Genomic DNA, 19,041 nt, shown 5'->3' on the forward strand with positions numbered 1-19,041 from the left:
GAAACAATATCCTAAAATAATAGATTTATATATGCATACGATTTTATTTCTTAACAAAAAGCTGAAAGAATTACGACATTACCAAATACTAGTCAAGAGTAGAAGAATTATGTCATGTAAAATATAAACTGAGATAGACTGGAACATTCTCTCTTAATTTCCATGTCAGTTCAACTTCAGTCTGTTAAAGCAAGGGCTGAGGAAGTCATATTGCCTACATTTGTTTGGTGTAGGGAGGTGAATATAGGTGCTGGAGTGGATTCAGAAAAGTACAAATCTGGTGAAGGGTCTAGAGAATAAGTCTTATGAGGAATGACTCAGGGGACTGGGCTTGTTTAGTCTGGAGAAGAGAAGGCTCAAGGGAGACCTTATTACTCTCTACAACTACATGGAAAGGAGGTTGTAGTGAGGTGGGAGTGGGTCTCTTCTCCCAAGTAACAAGTGATAGAACAAGAAGTAACAGCCTTAAGCTGTGCCAGGGGTGGCTTAGACTGGATATCAGGAAAAATTTCTTCACAGAAAGGGTGATCAGGTATCAGAACAAACTGCCCAGGGCAGTGGTGAAGTCACCATGCCTGGAAGTGCTCAAAAACCATGTAGATGAGACCCTCAGTGATATGGTTTAGTGGTGGTCTTGGCAGTTCTGGGGTGATGGCAGGTAATCTCTTCAGCCGTGTTTGGTGGGACTCGCATGTGGACTTGTTAAAGGTGCTTTGTGAGTTACTTAATCATAGAATCACAGAATCATAGAATGATTTGGGTTGGTAAGGACCATCTTGTTCCAAACCCCCTGCCACGGGGAGGGACACCTTACACTAGACCAAGCTGCTCATAGCCCCATCCAAGCTGGCTTTGAACACTTCTAGGGATGGGGCATCCACTTCTCTGGGCAACCTGTTCCTGTGTCTTACCACCCTCACAATAAAAAATTTCTTCCTAATATCTAAGCTAAATCTACACTCTTTCAGTTTAAAGCCATTATCCCTCATAGTGCAGTTTGGATCATTGGAATGTTCTTGGAGTACCCCTAAAACCTGTTGCCTTGCTGAATAGAAAACTCATTCAGATAAAATCATTGCCTGACTGCAGATAGCTCATCCAATTTATTTAAGGTTCATCATAATTCATGTAGCATATTTTGATCCATAGAACAGTAGAGGAGTACCAGCAGATACATGTGGAGAAACAGACTGAGACAGTATGCACTTATTCAAGTACTAATCTTCTCCTGCCAGAACTGGGTTTATATACAGGCAAGGGGAAAAGACCAGATCCAGATGCTTCTCCAGATGTCTTTCATTGGCATCAAGGCTAACAGGAGGGACAAATGCCAATTTGGAAAGAACAGGAGCAGAGTAAATTTTTTTCTGCATTTTTCTTCATCTTCTATATTTGGTTTGAAATCTCAGATGTTTTTCTCACAGAGTATGTAAGAAGGATTCATGTTCTATTCATCATGAGAAATTTGGGATGGAGGGTCTCTGAGTCTTGCTTTCTTCTGAAAAATTACGTTTATTTCAATGACATGAACCTTCTTTCCTTAACGGATGATAGACAAATAGAAATTGGAGGAACCCAACTTTTTCTGACCTGAATGAATTTTTGACCTTTGAAAGTATTTCATGAAGTCAGTGCTAATGAACTCACTTACTGGCTGGAAATTTGCTTAAGATTTTTGGGCAAGATTTTGAAATATATTCTTTTACAAACATCAATAGTTGTTCTGTCTGCAAAATCAGCACTCTTATTTTCCCAATTTGTAATTTATTTCTAAATGACATAAAAAAACATGGGGTAATTTGCTGAAATGTTTAAACTTGTGGAAGCAACATTCATCAGAGTCTAAGTAATTAGAAAGGGAGAAAAAGATAAAAAACTGCATGTTGCTGTCAGTGACTATACTTGCATATTTTTAGAATTGTAATATCTGGCAACATCTGTACGAAAGTGAACAGCTTGTAACTCCAAAGTAATTCAATTAAACCAGTATTACAGTAGAACAACTGCAGTAAGACTTTATGTATTTAATCTTTCAAATTGACATATAGTATGTCATAGAATTTATAAATTAATTGATTTAGAAAAATATGTTTAGTTAGATTCTGGTTATACAAAACAAGTTTGAAGTCGAATTAAATAAATGCAATAATTATTGCTTCTTGGGTTTTCTTTCTTTTTTTGTCAACATATTCAAATATAATTACTTATATTAAGACAAAATGCATAGTGTCATTAAATTTCTATAAAACATGAAAAGCGTGTAAGAACCATTTCAACATATAGAATGTATCACAGTATGATTTGATTGTGAAAGATTTTACAGCACATTTCAGTTAATACATAATAAGATTAATATTTTCTAGGAGACTGGCTAGGGGAATGGACTTTTTTACTGTGGTTTTTTTTTTTGTGGTTTTTTTTTTTTTGAGAAAGATAGATTCTGTTTTTCAGTAAGTTCCAAAGATTAATGATCTGCCAATGAGACAATCAAATTCTGCCCAGTTTTTGACATAAATATGTCCTTTTGGCTTTGCTGTTTGTTACAAGATCTCAGTGTTCTGCAAGGCACAGCTCAAACCTGGTTTTGATAAGAATATATGAATCTGTAGCTCCTTTTCATAAGCTGTATTGCAGCTCACAAAAACATGTTGAATACTGTATCAGTATGCCACACAGTATGATCAAAGTCATAGCTTTGGGATATTCCCACTGTTCAAAGGAAAAATGTTAATGCTTTGGTTTCTTAACAAACGGCTATTCAGAAGCGAATGACCTTACATCAACTTTTGTTGCGAGCCAACAACAAAATAAATTTTCCTGCAACAGAGGACTAGGGAGCAACCAGGATCAGGAGTATCAAGTGGATATTTTGTTCTAACAGATTGGTTCTCTTTGGCCTGCTCTGAAAGCTGGAAGAGAAAAGGTTGTAGAAAAATATCCTACTATTCTATCATGTTCTTAAATGCCTATATCTCTAATTTGTATGTATATACAATTTATAAGTTAAGAACTCTGTGTTTACAGAGAGGGTTGAATCTTCCTTTCTCCATCAGCTCAGGAAGCACTGAGAAATTTATGGTTAAGGTCCCTGACCACAGTATATCATCTGTGTTGATACTGCTGATTCATAGTTCCGTATGAAAGAATGAATCTAGCTTCATATGCTGCATTAGCTATATATCTACATACATAGAAGTCTGCTATAAGGAGTCTTTTTTTGCCTTCTACACTATGTACCACAACACATGTAAAGTGTCATTGTTTAACTGTATATAAGCTTCAAATACACGTGGTGCTACTTAAAGACATTCTGTTCAGAAGCAAGTTAATTTGCTGATCAAAGATATATTTTAGTTAGACTGAAATTTAATATATTTAATAAGAAACGTCAATAATATCTAAAAAAATTTAATTTCAGCCAGCTGAATACCATGAACTGCATTTAACTGCATATAACTGCATACTAGAAACCAGTATTTGTCCTTCAAATTAAAAGTCCGAGGTTTACTAATTTTTAAATAAAGGTATTTGGGTTCTGTTTAGAAATGGAATAGTGTTGTTACATTAAGACTGTTTCGTTTGTTACTCTCCCTTCTATGACAGACAGTGAGAAAGAAGTCAGAGAGCTGAAATGGAAGAAATGGGAGACAGTAATTGGAAGTCATAGAATCGGGATACTCTGACTAGAGAGATCAGCAAAGAGAGATTGAACTGGCATTTTGTGATGAAGGATCTTGTCCCTTCAACTCCTGCAGTTACAGGATATTCTTATCAGTCAAAGACAGCAAGATTACAATTTACCTACTCAGTCACATGCCATGTGTTATTTTTAACCTATCATACACATGGCACCTGTCTTTTATAATCCAGATAGTCAACTTTTCAGATAATGGAAACTAATATAGCTACTTACTAGTGCAACAAACATATTTCCTGTTGGTCTACATAAATACAAAAATGGTAATTTTCCCATGACTGGAGTGTGGATAAAATTTTAGAACCTCAGTTTCGCAAGGGAGAATAAAAAAAAAAAAAGAAAGGAAGGGAAGAAGATGAAATATAAAGGGATGATCATGGCCCACACATTCTTAAATATGTCTTGTTTCTCATTTTTTGTTTGTTTAGTTTCTATTTTTATTAGCCTGTTGCTTATGATTTCTTAAATAGTTTTCATAAATATACAGACATTGCTTTCTTCAAACTGTACCAGGAAGCCTGACAGGAAGTTTATGAGAGGAGCAAAGAAGATATGAAAAGTTCCCTTATTTTAATGCTTAACATTTAGTTTCTTCTTCAGTTTCAGAAGACTGTTTCTGCAAACCAAATTATTTCAAATTAGGTGTTATGCTGAGTTCTTAACTTCTGAGATGATTCTTATTTTGACAGCAGTTGGAGGTGCACAGTATTGATTGGATCCTTGGAGGCTGTTTCTGGTAATGTGATTCTAGTTTAATTTGCCAAAGGGATGCATCTTTACCTAGAAAAGCTTATCACAAAAACCCAACAAAACACTAAAATCCCCAACTTTAAATTAAATAACTTAGTTGATTTATATAAATACATTTTAAGGAGTTTAATGTCTGCAGTTATAGTTTATTCTAGCCAAGTACTTATTTTAAATCAGCTCCAGTCCCTGCCCTCTGTTTTTGCTGTTGTTGTGACTAACAGACCAATAAACAATACTGCAAGTATGGGACAAATCTGAATTTTAGCTGCTCTATCTTATTAGGTACAAAACTGTCAGGTAAATGTGGAGTAGAACAATTAAGGAATGATGTTAAGAGACAGAATAAAACAAGTTTGGGTTGGAGAGCTTAAGCTGAAATTTGTGAGAAAAAGAATTAGGGGAAACCCATTATAAACTGATTAAGTAATTTTAATGTGGAATAGCTCAGAAAAAAAAATTAATGGAATTCAAAATTTAGCTTTAATTTTTTAAGATACGGGAAAGTTTTAACAATTTATCCAAGTTCAGCTGCACAAAACATTAAACACAGTTCATGCTCATATCAACTATTTATTATGTAGCTAAATGCTGCACTTAATGTTCTTCTCTCAGCTGCATCAGTAAGGAGCTGAAGTGTTTGCTACGCATGATCAATACTAAGAAGTTGAAGTTAACAAAGAATTATTAAAGTATGCCATTTCCCATCAAACTAATGTGAATATAAGCCATCTTCAGTGTGCGCTCACAGCCCAGAAAGCAAGCCATTTTCTGGGCTGCATGAAAGGAATAATGACCAGCAGGTCAAAGGAGGTGATCCTGCCCCTCTACTCTGCTCTCGTGAGACCTCACCTGGAGTATTGTGTGCAGTTCTGGTGTCCTCAACATAAAAAGGACATGGAACTGCTGGAACAAGTCCAGAGGAGGCCTATGAGGATAATCAGGGGACTGGAGCACCTCCTGTATGAAGACAGGCTGAGAAAGTTCAGGCTATTCAGCCTGGAGAAGAGAAGGCTGCGTGGAGACCTCATAGCAGCCTTCCAGTATCTGAAGGGGGACTATAGGGATACTGGGGTGGGACAAGGGGTAAAGGGTTAAAACATAAGCAGGGTAAGTTCAAATTAAAGAAGTTCTTTTCTGTGAGGGTTGTGAGACACTGGAACAGATTGTCCAAAGAATGATGAATGCTCCATCCCTGACAGTGTTCAGTGCCAGGTTGGACAGGGCCTTGGGCGAGTGTGAGGTGTCCCTGCCATGGCAGGGTGGTTCAACTAGGTGATCTTAAGGTCCTTTCTAAACCTAATTGTTCTATGTCTGTGTATTCTGTTATATGGTGCATTATTTAATGGAAAACAAAACAAAACTCACAAAAATACAGATTTAGCTAAAAAACAGACAAACATTTAATATTTTTTTAATAAAAATTGCTGTATCAGCTCACTTAATAAAACTCTAAGATGAAAATAACTCTGAGTTCTTTGCATATTTACCTAAAATATGCTTTCAAGAATTATTCAATTCCTCTAGTCACAAACTGAATTTTAGACCAGTATTACATTTCATCAGGGAAAATATTTCTTGTATGGTTTGTAAGAGAACTCTGAGAACTTAAATTTAAATATTTATTTTTAATCATAGAAGCTTTGGTGGAATCCAGACCCAAAGAGTTACTACAGTAAAATAAATTTCTTACCTCTGATGGATGTCCAGCTCTAATAAAAACACAGAGAGGATCAAAAGCTCCTGTTCCACAAGCCAGAAGATGTGTTCTGTTATATCGGTGAAGGACACGGATGTAATTTGCACATTCATCCTTGTTTATATAAAAAAAATTAGGAAAATATCAGTATTTTAACAAAATTATATTTTTAATATCTTAGGTGCCCTTAGATGACATTTTGCATATCAAAACTTTCTACTTTGTTAAATATAACATGTTAGTTTTCCCACTTTGTGCTAATACCTCAGTGCCACCAATTTAATGGCTGAATAATTTTGACTTGAAAAAAGCAAGTTTGAAGCAGTGGTTTGTCACAATTCATTTTGCATGCTTAAGCAGTTAGGAGTTATTAATGTATAAAACACACTTCTGTGCTTCTTTAATCTCAAAGGTATTCTGCAAATCTAAATATTTGTTTTACTGAGCATTATTAGATTCACTAGACATTAAACTCAGAGCATGAGATGTGAATAGCCAGCAAATAGCTTCCCTCTCAAGTTAAACAAATATTAGTTCAAGAAAAAGAACACTAAATAACAGAAAAGATATACTACTGCACCATTAATTTCTTGCATAATTAATTGCTAATAAAATTTTTTTTAGTATTGTATAGCTACATCCTTTATCTTTTCTCAGTGTTCAAATCTTCCTTTGAAGAAATTATTAATTTCTCCCAGGGCAATGCTCTGAGACTCATTAGTGTATTTGCAGCTTTATAAATATTACAATTAAAAAAATTTCAAACATCCCTTTGAGATGTGGGGTCATTATCCTTCTTGTGCTCAACTAGAAATGGAGACAGAGAGATAAAAGTATCCATTGATTTTAGCCTCCTGGGACTTGCCTTTACAGAGTGTGTAACACTTTGCAATGATTACTATGCTTGGAGCAAAATTCCTGTTCATTTCCATTCATTGTTCAACATTTCTGCAACTCAGACCCTGGGTTTTAAGGCAGTTGCATCAAGTTTAAGAAGATAATTATAATCATACTAATCTTAGCTAATTTTAGGCATTTTAAAGTTTAGACATGTAATTTGTGCTATTCTCCTAGTCTTTTTCAGTAGTTAACACAGAAAGACAGACATCTCCAAAAGGAAGTTAATTTTATCCTAAAACAAATGCGCAAAATATGAGTGAAGGAATTTCCTTATTGAAAATTTCCTGTCCTTTGCTGCTAACTACGTTGGTTTCCCAACTGCTATATTTACAATGAGAACAAACCTGAATCTTATTAACCATTTGCAAAACAGAAGATGAGTCTGCAGCAGGACCATGAGTAGAATTCAACTCTTGCATATCCACATTGGGTTCAAACCTGAGACACCCTCTTTCTTCCTTCATCAAAACTTTGTGACATTCAGGACAAGATTTCCAGCTGCTCCAACAAGTAAATAAGGGTCATAATGAAAAACTATTATTTGCTACATGATTCTCCTTAGTCATTCTCCTTGAAGTTACACCATGATAATTGAAAGAAATTACACGGTCAGGTAACTTGTTGTGCAATTGAATATTATGTACATGCAAAGGAAAAATCAACCTTGCAACATCTTAATTTATGGATTTCTCACTTCTTAACTAATTTTAATTTATTCCATTTAAAAAAAAATTAATGAAAAATAATAAAAAGAGGCAGATGTGCAGCTGTTCTATGACCTTCATACTTGGCTGCACTGGGACGCCTGACCAACGCTTTCAGTGAGGACAACAGGAAGATCAGAAGAACTGCATGGCCCCACAGTTAAACAATTACAGATCTGGCATAAAGTCCATTGTTTTTCTAAGGGTATAAAAGCAGGATCCTCTTGTAGTCAAATCTGAAGCCTCACCTGTGAGTGTAGGAATTTTCCCAGTTTCCTGAGACTACTGGCATCAGCTGCAAAGGGGTTTCCCAACTTGAAGTGTGGGCCTGAATAATGATTTGGTTTTATTTTGTGTTGTATTTCTTCCTAATCTGTTGTCTCCATGCAGGAATTATTTGATGCATTGCTAATTTTCCTCTGTACTTTACTTATATATGTATCAATCTCTCTGATTTGCTTTATTGTACTTATTTACTATATAGAGATATATACCTAATTTACAGTAGTGTACTTGTTTGTTTGCATTAATGTTTTTATTCACTTTAGTGTGCTTGTTTAATAAACTGTGCATATTACACAGCTAGTGTATGATAATTCTTTGAGTACCCTGCCTGTCAGCAGAATGCCTCTATACATCAATCAGCACTCAAAGACAGAAATCCCCACTATGTACATACATCTCACAAACATTTACTGACTGGAGCCAGCAGAATGGTGATATGTAAGAATTTTATTATAGATTGCAGTTTTTAAAGAAATGTTTTACTGGGCACTGTTGCTGTTCCTGTTTCTCCCTCCCCTCCAAGTATGACCTTCCTGACATCCCCTCTTTTCTCTCTCAGTGGTGATTTGGTCTTTACTCCATGGTTTCCTTTCTTATCCACATACGAGTGCAGCTTTGTCTCAAAAGTACTGCAGAGGATCTTAGGATTTTGTTTTTAAATGGGCAAGAATTACACATTTTTTATCCTGTGTGCCTTTATAGGATGAGGCAAGTACCAAATATAGAAAAAAGCTATTCCAAATAGCTAGATTTTATAATTTATAAACAAATTAATATAGATGCTACTCTGAGAAATGTCAGGCAACTAGGCACTGCTGCTGACCTCAGTAATAATATCCTGTACACATAACAAGGAAGAGATGAATCAGCCAAAAGAACATTAAAATAACTTTTCTTCATACTATGTGAATTAATTAAATGTTGTGGATGCCTTTAGGAGGCTCCAAACACTTATTAATAGATCTGTGGAATTTTACTCATCTGAAACTTCTCAGTGTGGAGGAGTTAGTCATCACTACAGAATTTGATTTCTGTATCTGAATGATTTCCAGTTCTGATAAAATAATTGCAAGGGTAAAAGCTTCCACACCACAGGCTAACAGGTGTGTTTCTTGGCACAGCAGATGAGAGCAGAAAGATATTTTTCCTTGGCTAGACCCACATCAGAATATTGTGGCCTGAGTTTAAGATGATGCACATGTAGTTAAGACTAAGACAAGGTTTTTCTAACTGTCTTATTAATCCTGCTACAAGACCTTTGAAACCGTGCTTATGTCTACAATGCTTGCAGTTTTACTGCTACAAGATGAACTGATAACATTTAAAGACTGTAAAAGCTTGTAGAAGTAGCCTGTTCTGTAACATAGAAAGAGGTAGCAGAGAACACGTGAAGTACCTTCAACACTGAGATGCTTATTACAACATTTTCAGTTCTACTTAATTATGCCTGGACTAGCAGACCTTTTGCATAGATATAAACCTTTTTCACAGATAGAGATTTTGCAGGAAAATTAAAAAAAAAAAAAAGAAAAACATGGAAATAAAAAATCGAGCACTGATAAGTAATTTTTTTCTGACACTTTACAGTAGAAAACAGCATTCAGAACTTAGAAATGGGACAGGGTTGATGTTAAGACATGCTAAATCAATATTGATTTATGGCTACAAACATGAAGGCAAAACCGAAAAGTAATAAGGAAGGGGTTTTTATTCTAATTTAGATTCCATTCAGGTTGAGCAATTTAGCTTACTGAATACTGAGCATGCTAATGAAAATTGCTAAGATTTCTCTGGAATTAATTTTACTCATTCACATAGTCCCATACATAATTAGGTCTTATGTGAGGATGAGAATATTGTTTGGTATTACAATACTTCCAGCTTTTGCAATTTTAACATCTTTTTCTTAAAGACTCCACTTCTGGAGCCTTATTAATCTTAGCTAATTCTGTGATTAATCAAATTCTGTGATTTTCTCTTAAAAAGAGACACCAAACTTTCACACTACAGAAAGACGTAGGAAATAGATGGAGTTCCTGAAATTATGACTTCACTCAAATGCAAATTTGAAGACTTAAAAAGACAGATTGGATTGTAAAAAAGTATTAATCTCAAGTCTGAAGGACATGCCTTACATTACATTAGAAAAGTACTTATTTCTGTATATATTTGACCCGAAGGCTGTCGTCAAAATTTCAGAAAATAAATCACATCAAGAAGTGGTGAAGGAAATATGACACAGGTTTAACTAATAGCAGCCTATGGTGAGAGGTAGTATTAAATAAAGCTCAAAGAATTTAGCTTTGGGATTCATCTAATATGACCATAAAGTTTGGATAATGTAGAAAAACAACATTTTCAACAAAAGCCACCTGAAATTCTGAAAGGTACAAAAGCATCCAGAAAAATGCAATGAACTTTAAGATACTTCAGCAAGGATTAGTCCTAGGCCACATGTGTGCAAGAAGCATCATGCTGTTTTTTATTATGATTATCATTATTTTGCAATCTTTTTCACCTATTCCCTTGATGTGGCCAGTTCTCATGCTTGTACTTCAACAGAAATCTTTATAGCTTCCTAATCTTCACTGGGAATATGCTATGGTTATCATCAAGTCTGCCCGTTTGCTATGTCTGTGGGAAAACTTTGTACGCGCCCTTCTGTGTCTTACGTTCCTGTCACTGTTGCTGTAAAACTATCATCATTTTCAAATCCTTTGGTATAGTGTGAGCTCTCTCAGCTGTGGAATTTATTAGGTGCTGTATTTGCTATGTGTTTATGAGGTGCAGATAACGGGCTTGGTACACTGCAAAATTAAAGAGAACTCCCATCCAGAAGAGCTTTCATCCTGTGGTGCCAATGATATCAGCTGCTGTATGTCAGTGAGCTTTCAGGTCTTTCCCCAGGAACTGGTTACAGTTAAGGCAGTGGATCACAAAACCAGCACAGTTTCAGGCTCATTAATACAGGATATTTTCATTTATATACCATAAATCCTACAGGGCAAAACATTTTGAGAGTATTTTATAATTACTAATAATTTAGCTTTTTTTGTAAGTACTCTAGAGAATGTGAATGTTAATGATAAATTAGAATGTGAAAAATGTGAACATAGAAGGTATCTTATGAGTATGAAAATAAAGGGAAATAAAAATTGGAAAGGGAACTTATTAAGGTACCTTCTTTGATATCTCTAGAAAAATCTATTAAAAGAAAGCTAAGATAATCAAAAGTTTTCATTGCCTGTTTATGACCTGGTTTGAAAAGCAATTAAACTAACAGTTTAGTGTGTTCACATCTGTTACACAGTTCTAAGATGCAACACATAGAATTATGTCTGTGCATTGATCTCTCTGAAGTTTAAGGATGCCTGAACACTTGCTTTGGACCAGCCCCTGGTGTAATTAAAGTGTGTTTGATTTGTAATCGATGATACTTACAGCGTCTCTTCCTTTAATTATGCATTCTTCTGCCTGCAGAGGTGTACTGGGCCAATGGATCTGAGAAAAAAACAAACCAAAACCATAGAAAATCATTCAATTGGCAGTTGAATCATGTCAGTCCAGCTCTTCAGTTACTTTTCAAGTGAAAGGCTCATAGAACAGAATTCTAGGATCGTTGAATAGGTCCCTTCTCAGGTTTCCTTTCATGGAAAAGGGAGCCTAGGTGAGCATCCTGTCCCACGACATCTTTAAAACCTTTAAATCACTTTATAAAGTGGTGGAGACTCCTCTGTGTCTCTGGGAAGGTTGTTTCAGTGATTAATTTTTTTTTACAGTAAAAAAAATAATTTTCTGTTGTTGCAACTTGTCTTCTCCATGGGGCTCCTTGTGAAGAGAAAGCCTCTGTCCTGTTTGTAGCTGTCCTTTAAATACTTGAGTACTGCGTCTAGGTCTCCTCTGAGCCTTCTCCATGGACAAAAGACCTAACTCCTTCAGTTTTTCCTCACAGAGCAAGTTTTTCAGCCCATTGATCATCATTGTGGTCCTCTTTTGGACCCTTTCCAGTTTGTTCGTATCATTGAATTGTGGTGACTAGAACTGGCCACAGGACTCCAGATAAGGCTTCACAAACCCTGAGTAGAATGGGAGAATCACACCTCTCCCTCTCTGCTAGTAATACCCCTGTGGATACATCCCGAGATCTGTTTTGCCTTCATTGCTGCAGCAGTGCACTGATGATTCGAGTTCAGCTTGCTGTCCATGGGGACTCCAAGTTTCCTTTCAGCAAAGCTGTTCCCCACCCACACAGATTCTAGTCTTGACTCACCATACTATATATACATTTATTGTATGTTGCAAAGTTTAAACAAGTTTCTGTTACAACTGGAACAGTTTTCAAGTGAAATAGTCCAGGTTTATTTTTAAATATCTATAAAAGTTTACAATACTGTAAGACACATTTTTGTTCAAATATAATTGGCTTGCTGAGGGTGACAGAAAACTTAATACTAGTCAGCAGAATTTAAAGGAAGTTAATATATTGAATTCAGTGGAAATATCTCTGCTAAATTGTCAGTGAGTTTCAACATAGAGTATTTACATCAAGCTACAGATTTCCTACTTCAAGTGAGAGTTAGGAAAGAAAAGGGTTTACATTGAAGTTAGTAAGGGTCAGCAATCAACCTCAGGGGAGAAGGATCAGCTCTTCACAGCCAGTTACTAGAAGTGAAGCCAAATTACACAAGACTTTTTTTCAGCTGTATAAAATTCATGTTTCATTCCAGATGCATGATTTGTTTGGATGAAAACAATAATAAACAATGACTGATCAGACTGGAATGATTAATTTATTTCTTAGAACATTTAAAAGTGAAAACAAAAACATGTTCAGTGATATCGTTTGGCTGAAACTAAACACGTATCAAAAACTGATTCCATCATTAAGACATTTTGTCAATAGTCCAATCACAAATTATTTATCTGAAAAACATTTTACAATTAAGTTCTTCTGCTAGGCTTTTTTCTGCCTTTTTTTTGTGATTGAATTACCTTCATTTTCTTTAAGTAATTCTAATTCAAGAAAATCTAGGGAGAAACTATAAGAAAAGTAAGTTGCAAGAGAAGTGGGGGTAAACTTTAAATCCTTGAGGCTTTGGCCTTAAAAGCGAGATGTCAGCTATATATTATTCCTGTCAACAGCAGCCTGTTAGTGTTTGCATCATTTACTTTACTCACTGGTCAAGAACTGAATAAGCAGCAGCCTGTCCTAAACCCAAAAGACTAGGAATTAAGTGATATGAACTCTAGGTTCTCCTGAAACTAAAAATTTGAAGTCGCAGCTTCCACTTCCCAAAGTTCTAACAGGCTAAAACGGGGTTTTTGCCCTTATCAGGTGTGGGAGGCTGTTGGGAACAGAGAAGCCACAGGAAACAGAGGGAATAAACACTTGTCTCTGTAATCTAATATTAAATAAACTGTGTGTAGATGTTTATTTTGGTATTTGGATACCTAGTCCCAGTGCTATTGAATATATTTTACATACACATTTTCCACTTAAGACATATCGAATTAAATGGATATACAAAGTCAAGAGAAAAAAGCCACAGATGTAACCAAATGCCCCCACTTTGTATGGAATGTTGAAAAACAGATGCAGTGTAAGCAACCCACCCTGCCATGGGCAGGGACACCTTGTACTAGGCCAGGTTGCTCCACGACCCGTCCAACGTGCTCTTGAATAAGTCCACAGCTTCTCTGGGAAACCTGTTTGAGTGTTGCACCACCTTCATCATAAAAATTTTCTTCTTTATATTTAATATGACACTACCTTTTTTCAGTTTAAATTCCTTGTCTCTTCCTGGTAAAAAATCTCTATCTTATAAGCTCTATTTACACACTGAAAGGCTACTATCAGTGAAAAGCTCTCCCCAGTGCTTTCTCTTCTCCAGTATAAACAACCACAACTGTCTCAGTGTTTCCTCATAGAAGAGGTATTCCAGTGCTCTAACCATTTTTGTGGCCCTCCTCTGTCTCTGGACTTGCTCTAACAGGCCCATATTTTTCTTTTGCTGGGGACACCAGTGCTGGACACAGCACTCCAGGTAGGGTCTCACCAGTGCAGAGTAAAGGGGAAGAGTTACTTCCCTTGACCTGCTGGTCACAACTTTTTGGTGAACCACAGGAAACAATTGCCTTTCATGGGCCAGCACATTGCTGTCTCATGTCTAGTTTTTCATCCACCAATATTCCCAACCCCAAGTCCTTCTCTGCAGGGCTGCTCTTAATCCTTTCATTCCCCAGTCTCTATTGATACTCTAGGGATTGCCCTAACCCATGTGCAGGACCTTGCACTTGGCCTCATTGGACCTCGAGGTTCACATCCTCAAGTTTGTCAAGATCCCTCTGGGTGGCATCCCTTCCCTCAAGTGTATTAAGCTGCACAAGACTTTGTTATGAACATCTGAAAAGAAATTATAGTAAGTGGCTCAAGAAACACTTTGCCAAAGTATGCTTACTGTGCTCAGTGATACTGCTGTTTTACTTAACTCACATAACACAGGACGTGTTCGCACTGTATGAAAATTTAGATAATAATCAGATGTAATGGTCACCTTTAACCCGCCACATACTGTTTTTCCTTTTGTTTATGCTTTAGAGTCATGAAAACTAACAGCTTTAACATTGATTCTTTGCTAGGATTAAAAACTTCTGTTAAGCTGTCAATAACTGTAGTTGGGAAATTTTGCTGTGCATTTAAACTGGAATAACATCACAACGCACATTTCACAGGGCTACATGCTTGACATGATTATTGGGTTGGACATAATTTTTCAAGCTTTTTCACCTCTGCAGATTACTCTGAACTAATTTTTTTCATTATTTGTTTAGTGATATATTTTTTTTCTCATCTTGCACCATAATATTGTCATCTTTGAGATAGCACTGTATTTAAATGACAGGAAAAAGCTACTTTTATGTGTACTCCTCATAGGAAAAAATAGAATTATACAACACTACAGGCAGCAGCTACTGAGCAAATTCAAATATGGGGAAAAGTTTAATTGGAGCTGGAATACTAATTAGTGTCTCTAAACAGCTTCCCTATTCAGTCACTAACCTGAAAAAACAGGATGGCATATCTAGTGAAAACTAATTTAAAGAAATTACATGAGCTCTCTATAGAGCTCATTCTTTCACTTCAAGCTGAAACAGACTACTGTCTCAGCTAGTCTGAACTCTAATATATGACAGAGCAATTAAGCAATTCAACTATCCCATTCCTGGTTTAAGTCAATAAATAGTGTTTAATTAACACATAACTTCAGTTTGGCTGAAGCACAAATTCTCCAAAAAAGTATCTGGATATGACTGGATATTATTGATATTTATCTACAAATACGTAACCACCAATGGATAAACTCACTGCTAAACAGTGTGTTTCTTATTTCAGTTTGAATATATGTATATACCTACATGGTACTCAATCACAAACAAGCCCTGCTCTAGAAGTCTTGTGTTCAGGCAACTCTGGAGTGGAAATACGGCTAGCTTCACTAGAGGCAGGATATATTATGAGGGCTCTATAGTTTATTACAGAAGAGACATAAGTCCTAACCTAGAGCTATCTCTCAGTAGATCAGAAATAATGCATTGAAATCTCTCTGCAAAAGCCTATTTACAGAAGTAGGAGAGCTTCTTTACAGAGCAAGGCCTTCATAAGCCCTTTGGAGCAAAAGCTAGGAAGAAAGAGGATCTGTAAAGAGTTTGTGGGCAAATAGGAAGCACAGTTCATTTTCACTCCAAGAGACAAAAAGTAGAAACAAAGGTCATCCTACACTGTGGGCTGTTAGATCAGTGATGAACTACTGTCACTGGTTCCAGTTGGCTGTCAACAAAGATCTGCTTTGGCACCAATCACAATGAACTGCAATACTCTTAAAAATAAATTTGGCACCGTATTTCCAAGAAAGTTCTCTATCAGTGCATTGGATCATTCAAAGTCTTAAAGACTTTGGATCAAATCCCAAATATGTAAAGTTAGTATGTGTAAAGTATGATTCCAAAGGTGGTGTCAAACGGAGATCTTAGGGAAAGCAAAGGTCATGTGAATGGTACCTTCCTAGCTTTGGCTATACATGGATTTCAAGTACTTCTATGGCTTTAATTCTCTGTAAACATTGACATCCACGTTTCATATTCTTTCTTGCTACTGTTAGTGTTAAGCCGTTCTTCATACAGAAACCCAGACATATGAGTAACTTCTTTGAAAAAAAAAACAACTCATGGAAAGATGTGTTAAATACTCTAAGCAAGAAAATTTCTGTGTGTATTATATGAAAAGAGAGATACAAAGACTACAAAAAAAATAAAGCAAAGTAGGTAGAGGAAATGCAATAGAGAAGTGACTCTGTCCAAAATGGCATGGAAGTTCTATGCCACAGCTGAGAGCTCAACCTTATTCTCCAACCAATGCAAGAATGACAGTAGTAGTTTTCTCCCTGAAAGTCTTTTCTTTACTGGATATGAAAAATAGTCAGGGTAATATATGCTTAAAATGATGGTGGTAGGTATATACCTAAACAAGTAAGAGTTTATGTGAAAAAACTATAGTCGGCCTTTCAGAGTGCTGCTTTACATTTCAAAGCTGAAGAGAACTGAACCTTAACCAAAAATATAGTCTATTAAATGTAGATTTATTGGATGCATGCTTTATGTGCATCTTTTATGAGATCTCACTTGGAGTATTGTGTGCAGTTCTGGTGTCCTCAACATAAAAAGGACATGGTACTGTTGGAACAAGTCCAGAGGAGGGCCACGAGGATGATCAGGGGACTGGAGCACCTCCCGTATGAAGACAGGCTGAGAAGGTTTGGGCTGTTCAGCCTGGAGAAGAGAAGGCTGCGTGAAGACCTCATAGCAGCCTTCCAGTATCTGAAGGGGGCCTACAGGGATGCTGGGGAGGGACTATTCATTAGGGACTGTAGTGATAGGACAAGGGGTAACGGGTTAAAACTTAAACAGGGGAAGTTTAGATTGGATATAAGGAAGAAATTCTTTACTGTTAAGGTGGTGAGGTGCTGGAATGGGTTGCCCAGGGAGGTAGTGAATGCTCCATCCCTGGCAGTGTTCAAGACCAGGTTGGATGAAGCCTTGGATGATATGGTTTAGTGTGAGGTGTCCCTGGGCATGGCAGGGGGGTTGGAACTAGATGATCTTGAGGTCCTTTCCAATCCTAACTATTTTATGATTCTATGTTCTCAAGTTGAGTTTTTTAGAAATGCTAAATTACTTGGTTAGTCAATGAGTCTCAATGCGAAAGCATTTTTTGTCCACTCAGCATACTGTTGTTTTCCTTTGGAGCACTTTTAATATGCTTGCTAGAACTGAATTAATGGGCCATTTTACAGCAGAAGGGCCACACTCTAATTTGGAATGGTGTTTAGTTTGGTTTTTAGAAAAGATATTCATATTGTAAAATGTGGAAAAATGAGTTGCAATGAATTAAAACACATGCACTTTTTTCTAGAGCATAGAAAATTAAAAAGATCTATACAAATCTAACCCAAACTACCAACATAATGAAATATCTCTTTTGAAGCTAACGACCCATCCTGGTTACCAGAGGGATAAAAAAACTGAGGAACTTGTCTCCACTCCTATACTTTCATTAGATTATAAATAGTGTTTTAAATTAATTAAGTTGAAGTTTTCAGTCTGAAAGGAAATGTTAAAGGCTAACCAACGCATAGTTGAAGACAGATTATGAAAGAACTGTGGTAATAATAAATCAACCAATCTTTCAAGACCAGGAACTTCCCCCAGTGTATCTCAATAATTAAGCTCTCATATAAAAGAAATATCTCATTCCATGCATTTGCTGATAGTACTGTGGGACAATCAAATTTTCTTCTGCTATCACAGAATGAGATATGCACTGACTGAGCACTGAGAGAAGAAAAAAGGATCATGGCATTTGTATTCCAAGGAGCTAAGCCCCGGTGAGGTCATGTTTTTAAACATGAGAGGTCAAGCTCCATTTATTCCAGTTTCTCATCTTTAACACATCATAAAAGCAGGCAAGCAGGCAAGAAGCACTTCCACCAATTAGTCATACTCTGCACATAGGTCTCAAAGACAGAGTATGTTTTCAGAGTAAATGGCTGATCTTCCATCTAAAAAAAAGAAAGAAATGAACTTCAAGAGTTTGTCCAGATGGGACAATGTAGTTGGACAGAAGCATAAAGTGCTCTATCCTGCCATCTCTCTTCATACAGATTTACTTCCAAATGGGGAAGAAGAGAGGGGGGAAAATAACATATTTTATAGAAACAACTGCTTCCTAAATTTTTTCATATCCCTGAGCTCTAATATCTTGTCACAGGATATAAATAATTTTTATCAAATGGAAAAGAGTTAACTCATACCTCACTGTACAAGAACAAAGCTCAGCATATGTGCAGTATTGCTGCTTGGGGAGTTTATTTATTTATTTTTTTTTAAGTAGATAAATTTTCAAATGGCCTCCCTGAATATATTAGCTTCCCCATATCTATGATTGCCTTTCCCAAATATTTATAAAAAGGATAAACCGCATGATATCTTTTCGCAGTAGTGGAATATGCTAACTATACTTGGAGATAAGCAAGGTTGCTTATGGTAAAGTTGGCCAGTGCTGGTGTGAGAATAGGGATATTCATTTACAGCAAGGGGGTAAAAGGAAAATAATCTGAAGCATCAGTGAGGTATATCGTATTTCTCCAGAGGGGCTTTGTTTTATTACTCACTTTCTCATTCATTCATTAATTTGAGAATGAATGAAAATACATCAAAATACATTAGAAAAAAAAATCAAAAGTATATAAGGAAAACACTGAAATAATTCAAGACATCATTTATCCATAGTCAAGATTGTTGGGGCAGGAGCAATGCTCCTACCAGCTTCCTTTACCACCAAATATTTCCAATCCCAGGTGCCGAAGGCAGAAAGAAGCAAGAAAGCCAATACTCACATGAGTTCTAACTGCCTCTCCAACTGCTAATCCACAGACCAGTTGTGGTTTCTAAGA

The 19,041-nt window shown here is 36.3% G+C and overlaps 1 protein-coding gene across 1 annotated transcript in view; it reads right to left on the reverse strand.

Moving 5' to 3' along the window:
* SEMA3E (semaphorin 3E) overlaps positions 1-19,041 on the reverse strand; it is a 137,044-nt gene that overhangs the window by 48,821 nt on the left and 69,182 nt on the right. The window contains exons 3-4 of the mRNA XM_005148378.3: positions 11,474-11,533; positions 6,138-6,257 (exon numbers count right to left, since the gene is read on the reverse strand). Of these exons, the coding sequence (XP_005148435.2) occupies positions 6,138-6,257; positions 11,474-11,533 (180 nt within the window). The remainder of the gene's footprint in view (positions 1-6,137; positions 6,258-11,473; positions 11,534-19,041) is intronic.

The sequence above is a fragment of the Melopsittacus undulatus genome, chromosome 5 (assembly GCF_012275295.1).
Source record: "Melopsittacus undulatus isolate bMelUnd1 chromosome 5, bMelUnd1.mat.Z, whole genome shotgun sequence".
Taxonomy (NCBI): Eukaryota; Metazoa; Chordata; class Aves; order Psittaciformes; family Psittaculidae; genus Melopsittacus; species Melopsittacus undulatus.